At 41.9% G+C, this 10,110-nt stretch overlaps 1 protein-coding gene across 1 annotated transcript; it reads left to right on the forward strand.

Annotated features, from left to right (window-relative positions):
* Positions 1–1,611: 1,611 nt before the first annotated feature.
* Positions 1,612–2,831, forward strand: LOC129703807 (RING finger protein 222). The gene is made up of 2 exons (XM_055646511.1): positions 1,612–1,790; positions 1,922–2,831. Exon 2 carries the CDS (start codon positions 1,927–1,929, stop codon positions 2,680–2,682), a length of 756 nt encoding a protein of 251 aa, XP_055502486.1. The 5' UTR covers positions 1,612–1,790; positions 1,922–1,926; the 3' UTR covers positions 2,683–2,831.
* The last annotated feature ends 7,279 nt before the right edge of the window (positions 2,832–10,110 follow it).

Genomic DNA, 10,110 nt, shown 5'->3' on the forward strand with positions numbered 1-10,110 from the left:
ACTTAAGCCAGAAAGGGTTTTTGGGAAGAAAGAGCTATCTTAAATTTAGTTGCATCTGGTTGGGTAACTATGGTAGGGTGAAGATTATTCCATGCTTTAATTGTGCGGGGGAAGGTTGAATTGCTGTACACATCTGTCTTGGTAGCTAGAATCTCAAATTGGATCGAATGCCCTCGTCTGCTCCTAATCGGTTTGGGGTTGGTTCTGAAATCTGCTTCTGAAGCTTCACTTCAACGGGAGGGGTCAAGGCTAGAGCGTTCATGTCGCGACCCTGTTTCTACCGATAGTTCCACCACCACACACAAGAAGCACAATTGTACGCAGATGCCGAGAAGTGTGTTCAGTTCTGGCTGAACAATTTCTAATCTTGTGATGTGGACTCAATAATAAGACATCAATGGGAAATCAAATCAAGGTTGCTCTGATAGTTGACACTTCCAATAGTTTACTATGGCTAATAGAAATGGTGTCCAAGTCTGATTATTCCAAGTATTAAGGATGCTACCTGTAGGGCAAAATATGTTCATAAGTTATAGGAGCAGAATTAGCCATTCGGCCCATCGAGTCTATTCCGCCATTCAATCGTGGCTGATCTATCTTTCCCTCTCCCAACCCCATTCTCCTGCCTTCTCACCATGACCTCTGACACCTGCATTAATCAAGCATCTATCAATCTCCGCCTTAAAAATATCAATTGACCTGGCCTCAACATGATCCATAACAGATTTATGGTGGGTGTTAGAAAGATATCCTCCTATATGTTCAGTAACATTCCGTAACCGGAGACATTGGATTCACAAAACAGCCAACATTCTCATGTTACTGTATAGTGGCATTTTTAAAAATTACTGATGTGAATCTAAGACCTGGAAATGAAATAATTTAGAACATTGACCATTGCTCCATCATGTTCTATTGTTATTTAATCCAAGGTCGGATAGATGTTTCTGAGCAAACAGACTTCTGCAGAAGGGTCCCGACCCATAACATCACCCATCTATGTCCTCTGGAGATGCTGCCTAATCTGCTGGGTTACTGAGGCACTTTTTCTGCTTTTATGGAGTCTTTTATATATTTGTATAAATGTTGATATACACATATATGTTACATACATACACACACATATATATATATATATTTATATAAACAATTATAAAAACGTGTATATATATGTATATGTGTGTGTGTGTGTGCAATATATATAAATGAAAAATATATAAAAGTATATTAAACACACACACACACACACATATTATATATAGATAAAATTTATAAAAAATATATATGTTCAAAAAATCAGAGAGTGCTGGTGTATCCCCGGAGGTCAGGTCATATCTATATATATTATATATTTCGGCAATCCGCTTTCTGCACTCCCGTTATTTTTGTTTCTGTTCCTCGTCCACTTACACGAACGCTGCATTATTTCAACGCCCTTGATGGTGAGCGTTATAGCAGCACCAACAAAGAAAGGTTATCAGGATTCTCTCTCCAACCCCCACCCACCCACCCCCCACCTTCCTTTCCTTTGCGAGCGATTCCTCATCCGTGAACGATTCAGGAACCTCGCATTGCTGCCGCCACATTACATCATCATGCCCCCTCCCTCCCTCCCTCCCTCCCTCTCTCCTCCACCCCATCCCTGTCTTCGCATCAAAGTCGAGTGGCTGGTTTTATTATTAAAAGGGACGGGACAAAATGCGGGGCTGTGCGAGCGGGATTGCCATGTATTAACAGCAAATGGGGCTGGGGGAAATGGGAGAGAGAGAAAAGCAGCAGATCCCGGTGACGTGAGTGCTTTGGTGCTTGTTATTTTTATTTTTTTTGAAACGTAAAAGCAAGATTTGTTATTTTTTTTATTGGGTCTCTCTCCTTATTTATTCACACCCCCCTCCTCCCTTCCCCAAATGCTTATTTGAAGATGTTATGGCAGAAGCGGAGGCAACGACTCCCTACGAGGAATACGAGTGCAAGATTTGCTACAATTATTTTGACCTGGACCGCAGGGCGCCCAAGATATTGGAGTGTCTCCACACCTTCTGCGAGGAGTGCCTGACTACACTGCACGTTAGGGAGGAGCGGCCATGGAGGATTGCCTGCCCCATTTGCCGACACAGGACGGCGGTGCCCGACTACATGATCCACAACCTGCCCAACAACACCAAGGTCACAGAGGCTTTCCCCCTGTACGTGGGCAACGACCCGCTACCACAGGACGCGCTGCCCCCGACGCCTCAGTTGCACCGATACAACCAGCGGCAGCAGCAGCAGCAGCAACAGCAGCAGCAGCAGCAGCTACGGTCCAGCGCCGCTGAGCAGCCCGAGTTAGCCACCCCTTCGGCGGCCGCCAGCAGCCGCCACTCCCCGGGACCCTCGGCTCCCTACGAGAGCTGCCACAACTGCAAGAGAGCCGCCCTGACCGCCGGCTGCGTTTGCGTGGTCTTCTCGTTCCTCTCCATGGTGGTGCTGCTCTTCACCGGCCTGATATTCGTCAACCACTACAACAGCTCTCCCTCGCCCGTCGGCCCCATCTGCCTGTCTGTAGCCAGCATCCTCGCCCTGTTCTCCGTCGTTGTCACATGGGTCATATGCTGGCTCAAGTATCGCCCCGACGCCAACGCGCAGGGAAACATCAGGGCGCCCTCCTCCTCCTCCTCCTCTGCACCCAGGAGAAACACATAGTCAATATACGGCTGGAGGCGAGGCGAGGCCGCACTATCTCCCCCTCATCCCCACCCCCAAAAAAATGACCCTTCGAGGAACAAAGCCCCGTTTTATCCCGACCAGCTGCATGTCGAAGCCAGACAAGACGAGCCAGCACTGACACAACTTCCCCCATCTCCCCGAAGCATCATACGTTAATTCACAATGACTGGTGTTTAGCTTGTGGGTGAGATATCTAGATGTATCCCACTGGCCCGGCTATGCTTGTACTAATAATGGATATTACCTGCGATGTATTGTGTTGCCGTGTACATTTTCCCAATTGTACCACAAGTGAAACGTGCATCATTAGATTTTGAGGATGGCGGAATATTAATATATGTGCAGTTAGCAAGAGAGAAAAAAAAAACACGGACAGACGTGGTGGTTTAAAGTCACGAAGTTGTGGGGATTGGTTTCGTGGTCTGTAAGGGCCAAATATTGCGTGGTGGGATTAGTTTGCTTTTTGTTTGACCATAATGTAATACCATAATAATGGTCACACTTTGACCTCAAGACGACTTCATTGATGGTGCAATCGTACGTTTTTTCTAACTGGAGACCAGCTACAGACTAATCCGAACTAATCAGGCTGAAGGGCCTGTTTCCACGCTGTCGGACTCTTGACTCTATAACGTTGCAAAGACCTGTACAATGTTTTATAAGTAGACGAGCTGCAGTTGAATGGATTTGAGTCAAATGGTGAAATGTGGTTACAAATATCTCCAAAGGCCATACATGTCATTGATGTTAGGAGCAGAACAGTTCCTGTGCACTAGTCACAAGTATTATTTTGATTTATGCTAAATACATAGCATTTAAATTCTATACATCTTCTCACCAGACCGGCTATAAATGTGTAATGATGTTAGTCATCATGAGCCTTAAATGTGTACAGTAGAGAAACGTAACTGGAACTATTGTGGACAAAATGGAAGTTTAAGTGTATGTTTGCAGCGGTTTTAAAACACCCCGGGTGGATTTAAGTTAAAGAGAAAGAATGCAGAAACACATGAAAGACATTTTAAGTCATGAACCACATTTCATAGACACAACAAGTCTACAGAAGCAATCTCGGTCCTGTATTACGCTGGTTAATGCATCTGGGTGCTTAGAGAAGGAAGGATGGCCATTTACCACGTAAAGAGACTCTGTCAGAATTCCCGGCATGATAATATGGCCTTAAGGATCTGCAATTTTTATTTCGAAGTTGAGATTTGTAGTGTGTGTGTGTCTAGTGTGGACCACTTTGCTGATTTTTTGGGGGGGATGGAGCAACAAAAAAACATGGGAAAGAAAACTGAAGTTGGAAAACTAAAGTGGGATGATGCCGATTTAAAAAAAAAAAAAAAAAAATCTTCTACACACTGATGCATCAGTCTTTGGAATCTGGGCAAATGTCGAACAATAAATGGAGGCAAACTCGTGCCTGAATGTGCACATACCGATGGTTGATGGCTCCACTGAGGATCAGAACGATTAGAAATCAATCATATTGATGCGAGCTACACAGTCCAAATGTTTTTTCTCTCTGAACTGTGGCCTTTCAAGTGACCTTGTAAGTACTGTTTAATCCAGGTCCTTTGCGATAATCGAATGACCTATTATGCGAATTAAGGTCAAGACAGTAGGCCTTCTGTTTCTGGAATAAAAATTGGTTTGGCTCGTGGCTCGAGGAGTTCATTGGGATTCTATGTGTTAGTGGTTGTGAGCAGTTGAGAAAGTACTCTATGTTCTTAACTGGACACTCGATCGCCACTGAGTATACTTGTCTTAACAAGGACAATAATAGGGGCCTAACATCCATCTTGTCATGCAGGCTCAGAGAGGACAACCACAGACAAGTGGTCCTGGTCCAATTACTCTCTTGCATAAATGCTGTTCTTGTATATGTAGGTATAACAGTGAGGACGAGAGTGACAGTAGCTTGGCTACAATGGTCAAATTAGGAAAGACCATTTGGAGCAGATATTGAAAGAAGCCTGGTGCCCACAAGAGGGGGTCTTAACAAAACAATCACTGTCTTTGTGACAGGAGGGGTTTTCTATTGATATTACCAAATAGCTCATGTGTTTTTTTTGGTAATTCACAATGGTATTGAAACGATACCCAGTTATGGGATCCCAATACCTACGATTAACAAATTGGTTTTAACATCATCAAATATGGGTTTAAAATGAACTGAAAATGCTAGAAACACTCAGCAGGTCAGACAGCATTTGTGGCAAGAGAAAGAGAGCTAATGTTTCAGGTTGAAGACCCGTCGCAAACGTCTCAGATATGAAACCCACGAGTACCAATTCATTTTACATGGATCTACTACATGCACTGATTGTTCCCAGCGGTTTTCTCTTTTTAGTTCAGATTTCCAGCATCTGAAGCCCTGTTATTTTCATTTACAAGAAATCGAAACACTCAGTAACTCAGGAAGCATCTGTGGAGAGTTCGCCTTACAGGTTGAACGCCTCTCATCAAAACTGATCTGCTGCCTGACCTGCTCTCTCTTTCAGCATCTCTCCTTCTTTCAGGTTTAGAAGATCAGCAGGTTTTCTTTTTGCCTTTCCTAAAATGAACAAATTGGACCCTTTTAAATAGTGCAAAAATATAATTGTGTGTGAAAAATGTGTGGGTTAATATCCTATTATTTTATTTCAAAGCCTTAAAGTAGCACGTGAGATGTGAAAATTCACAACTCAGAAACAAATATTAATTTCCAAGATCTCAAACATTACAGTCTTTGTATGGTATTAAATAATTATTCGAGACATCCACAGAAACATATTCATTTAACTACTTTAAGTGCACTGGAGGCAAGCAATATTCATACAAAATATTTTGCTCAGTGATGCATCATTTTTGTCACCAGGCTTTGCTCCATTGTTTTGTATGTAGTTCATACCAATAAGATAGGTGTGATTGTTAGATGTTAGCCAAAACTATATTCCAGATACAGGGTGAATACAGAGAATGGAACATTTATAATCCAACTCTATGCACAGATTTTAGTTTTTCGCAATAGGTTAGGGGATCTTCAGACATTGAATGGTATAGAATTAATTAATTCTGAATAATGGCAATGACTAGGTGGCTGCCATAGTGGTTCGCTGAATGCTGTCGTATGGAGTTTGTGCGCTCTCCCTGGCATCGCAGCGCCAGAGTACACCCTGGTTAATTTCTTGGGTGAAATTATCCTGACCACGGGTGCTGAACCTGTACGAAATTTTGTCAGCAGTCTGCACCATTCAAACATTTCTGTGACGATACACGATGGGTTTAAACAACCAGTTTCCTTCCACACCTTCCGATTTCAAAGACGTCCTTAGTCTGTATCGGGTTTGTGGTTCCTTTACATTTGTGCTTAGTGGGGGTAAAACTTTTTTAGTATCTTGTAATTGTACCCCTGAAGGCAACAGTTACGTCCGGGGTGGGATTGTCCCTAGTACGTAGGATCGTGCGAGTGTAGGGGGTTGCTGGCCGGCAAGGACTCAATGGGCCGAACGGCCTGTATCCGTGCTGTATCTCTAAAGTCTAAAGACCAAGTCTATGAGAGGTGGAACAACCTCCTGAGGTTTTTATAAGAAAAAAAAAGATGAATGCCGCGATTGAGGGCAATGTGGAAATCCATTTCATGAATTCATATTCAGATGAAAGGACGATGAAGTATTTCTAATTTGTACACGAGTCAAGAGTTTTTGCACAGGGCTGTGTGCTGGTCCTGAAAACACCGTTCTCAGTATAATACCTTTTTTGAATTAAAATGTGGACATAGCTATTACTATAAGACGACTTGGTATACAAATTGCATATGCTAAATGTTTTCGATATCTAAGTACAAATGTCAAACGTGTGATTAGAAATAATATAAAAATCAAATTGTATGTGTTTTGAATCTAGGCGGGCCTAGATGGCTTTTTAATTTGTTCTCCTTCTCCCTGAGTTACTGAGTACATGGATCCTTTAAGTTAGCTAAAAATGACTGTAACATTGCAGGCCACAGCAAGGCTAACAATAAATATGTATTGCTCAGATGCTTTCAACGGCATTCCTCTTACTTCTGAAACATTAAAATAAAAAAAACCTATTCAAAATATCAAGTGGTAATATGAATTGTGTAAGAGGGGGATGAAGGTTATAGTTTGATGTCAAAATAACATTTATAATATCTCTTGACATTATATGTGCTTCTTCAAAGCAAATCTGGATGTTTGTAGTTGCATTATGCCCAGCATGAAATGAATGTCATCCCCCCTCTTCCTACCCTCTTCCCGAAGAAAAGAAATACCAGAAGTAAGCAAGATCATTGAAACTATTTATCCATGGTTGGCATTTTTTAAGCATGACCTTTAATAATGTCTACAGACATAACATGCTTCCAGTTCTTCGAGAGATACCAATGCTCTATTAAAAATAGTTTTCAAAGCAAATGTTATTTCACGCAACTGTATCTCATGATGTGTCACATCGAACGCATGTGCCCTGCACCCGATTTTTCTTAAAGATTTCTCACACTTCAGAATTAGACTAAAAGTCAAAGATTGGCCATATGGTTTAATGAGGAAGTTTGCAGATTATCATCAGCCCTCAGGAGGGGGTGTGGATGTTGTAGGGTTTAGCATATTGAATGTTTCAGTTCATAAATTGAAGAAAATCAGCACTCGTTTTATTCAGCAAAATATTACTGGATGATCCTCTTTTTTAGGAATACAATGCTGTGCTTTTATAGGGAAACCATTTGGGAAGGCAGCACAAAAGTGTTAAATGCCAGGGCTGGATGAAGTACCTGGTAAATTTGATTACATTAAGTGGTCACTTCAAATAGATTTCCTGCAAATAATCTGCCAAAACTGAAATTATTATTGCCATGTTCATGTGATTTAAACGTTATTTCTAAAGAATAACTTTTTCTGCATTCTGTATGTGAACATTTCCAACTTCTGAAACTGACAACCTTCTTAACTTAAACTAATGCAAACCCCAGATTGGCTCTTTGTAGTCAACTGGAATGAAACTGAACATCATAATTAATTGGATTAGATCCATGTGTCTGCTTGCTGTGCTGTGCTGTGCTGATTTGCATGAAACTGGAGTTTGTTTGGAACACTAGCTCCTCTGAGCTGTACTAAAACTTCACTTTGATATAAACCCTGCTGGAAATTTTGTAAGGAAACAGCTTTTACACTGAATCTCCTTTCATGCACATCTAAGGTGAACTGCGCTCTTTAGTTTATGATACGAAATCCAGTTTATGTATTCTACAGAATCTTGACTCTTTGAAAGAGTGGGTCCAGAACACAAGTTTTGTCGTACACGAGTTCATTTAGTAATGAAAATCTTGGTCTTGGCTCAAAAATTAATACCATCATTTTTTAAAATTTCCACTCATTTATAGAGGAAAAGCATAAAATATATGCCGCAGGACTGGGAAGGGAAAAATAAGCTTTCTGATGAAAGGTCATTAACTTGCAAAATGTATTGTAAAATTTAGACGCAGGCATCTAGATGTGTCCAGACTGTAAACGTTGCCTGTACATGTTCTCCAGAGATGCTGCCTGACCAGCAGAGTCTCTTAACTTGTAAAATGTATTTTGTTTCTATCTCCACAGATATTACCTGCGTTGCCGACCATTTTTTTTCTTGGCAAGTATGTGTTTCAGTTTCTCTCAGAAAGAATTTGATGAAGAGATTCATCTCTGTACCAGCATACCCTTTGGTTATCTGAAGAAAGGGGCATTTGAAGATCACGACCTCAAACCAGACCCAAAGCTTATGGCAGCCAGCAGCAATTATCCTAACCTTCTGTATCTGCTTGAAATATGTGGACCGCCTACAGCAGATACTTTAAAGCCCCAAGCGAGTTAGTGTTCTCCCCACAAGATCCTACAAAATCTTTCACGAGATCAGGAAACCAATATTATCATTCTCTCGCTATGCCTTTCTATGCCTTGTTTACATAGAAAACATAGAAACATAGAAATTAGGTGCAGGAGTAGGCCATTCAGCCCTTCGAGCCTGCACCGCCATTCAATATGATCATGGCTGATCATCCAACTCAGTATCCTGTACCTGCCTTCTCTCCATACCCCCTGCTCCCCTTAGCCACAAGGGCCACATCTAACTCCCTCTTAAATATAGCCAATGAACTGGCCTCAACTACCCTCTGTGGCAGAGAGTTCCAAGATTCACCACTCTCTGTGTGAAAAAAGTTCTTCTCATCTCGGTTTTAAAGGATTTCCCCCTTATCCTTAAGCTGTGACCCCTTGTCCTGGACTTCCCTAACATCGGGAACAATCTTTCCTGCATCTAGCCTGTCCAACCCCCTTAAGAATTTTGTAAGTTTCTATAAGATCCCCTCTCAATCTCCTAAATTCTAGAGAGTATAAACTAGTCTATCCAGTCTTTTTCTTCATAAGACAGTCCTGACATCCCAGGAATCAGTCTGGTGAACCGTCTCTGCACTCCCTCTATGGCAATAATGTCCTTCCTCAGATTTGGAGACCAAAACTGTACTCAATACTCCAGGTGTGGTCTCACCAAGACCCTGTACAACTGCAGTAGAACCTCCCTGCTCCTATACTCAAATCCTTTTGCAATGAAAGCTAACATACCATTCGCTTTCTTTACTGCAGATTACTTTCTAAATCTGTGTAAATACAGATTTGTCTTGAGCATGGTAATTGTATCAGACCCCACCCCATTCTATTCAGCATTTTCCAAACATCAAATAGTCACTGTGTGAAAAGCCTACACCTCTAATCTAATTTAAAGCTCCTACCTCTCATGTTAAAACTGTACCCTATTTCTTTTATACCATGCAAAGGGAATATCTTTGGACTATCTACCCCATCGGTATCTCTCATTATCTTATATACATTTCTGAGGTCATCTCTCAAGCCCCTTTGGTCCAAGGGAAACCAGCGTAGCCATCCCATAACTAAATTATTCCAATCCAGCTAGATTCTGGTGATTCACCTCCGCACACTCTCTCATTTCCTCCCGACAGCTTGGTGACTGGAACTGCACACGGTATTTCTTGTACTGTCTAAAGGAGGGAATTCTGTGCTATTCCCTTACCCTGTATCAGGCTTTACTCAGATACGCACAGACACAAAATTAAACAAGTTGGAGATCAGTGGCTATAGAACAGGTGGGTTTATTGAAGGCCTTAACGGTTAATGCTCCTATCTGAGTAAAGCCAGATGCAGGTTATGGGTTTAGAAACATAGAAAATAGGTGCAGGAGTAGGCCATTCGGCCCTTCGAGCCTGCACCGCCATTCAATATGATCATGGCTGATCATCCAACTCAGTATCCTGTACCTGCCTTCTCTCCATACCACCTGATCCCTTTAGCCACAAGGGCCACATCTAACTCCCTCTTAAATATAGCCAATGAACTGTGGCCTCAACTA

This window comes from Leucoraja erinacea, chromosome 14 (assembly GCF_028641065.1).
Source record: "Leucoraja erinacea ecotype New England chromosome 14, Leri_hhj_1, whole genome shotgun sequence".
Taxonomy (NCBI): Eukaryota; Metazoa; Chordata; class Chondrichthyes; order Rajiformes; family Rajidae; genus Leucoraja; species Leucoraja erinaceus.

What these genes read in the sequence shown, in the direction of transcription:
- LOC129703807 (XM_055646511.1), top strand. Translation starts at nt 1,927, where the DNA reads ATGGCAGAAGCGGAGGCAACGACTCCCTACGAGGAATACGAGTGCAAG.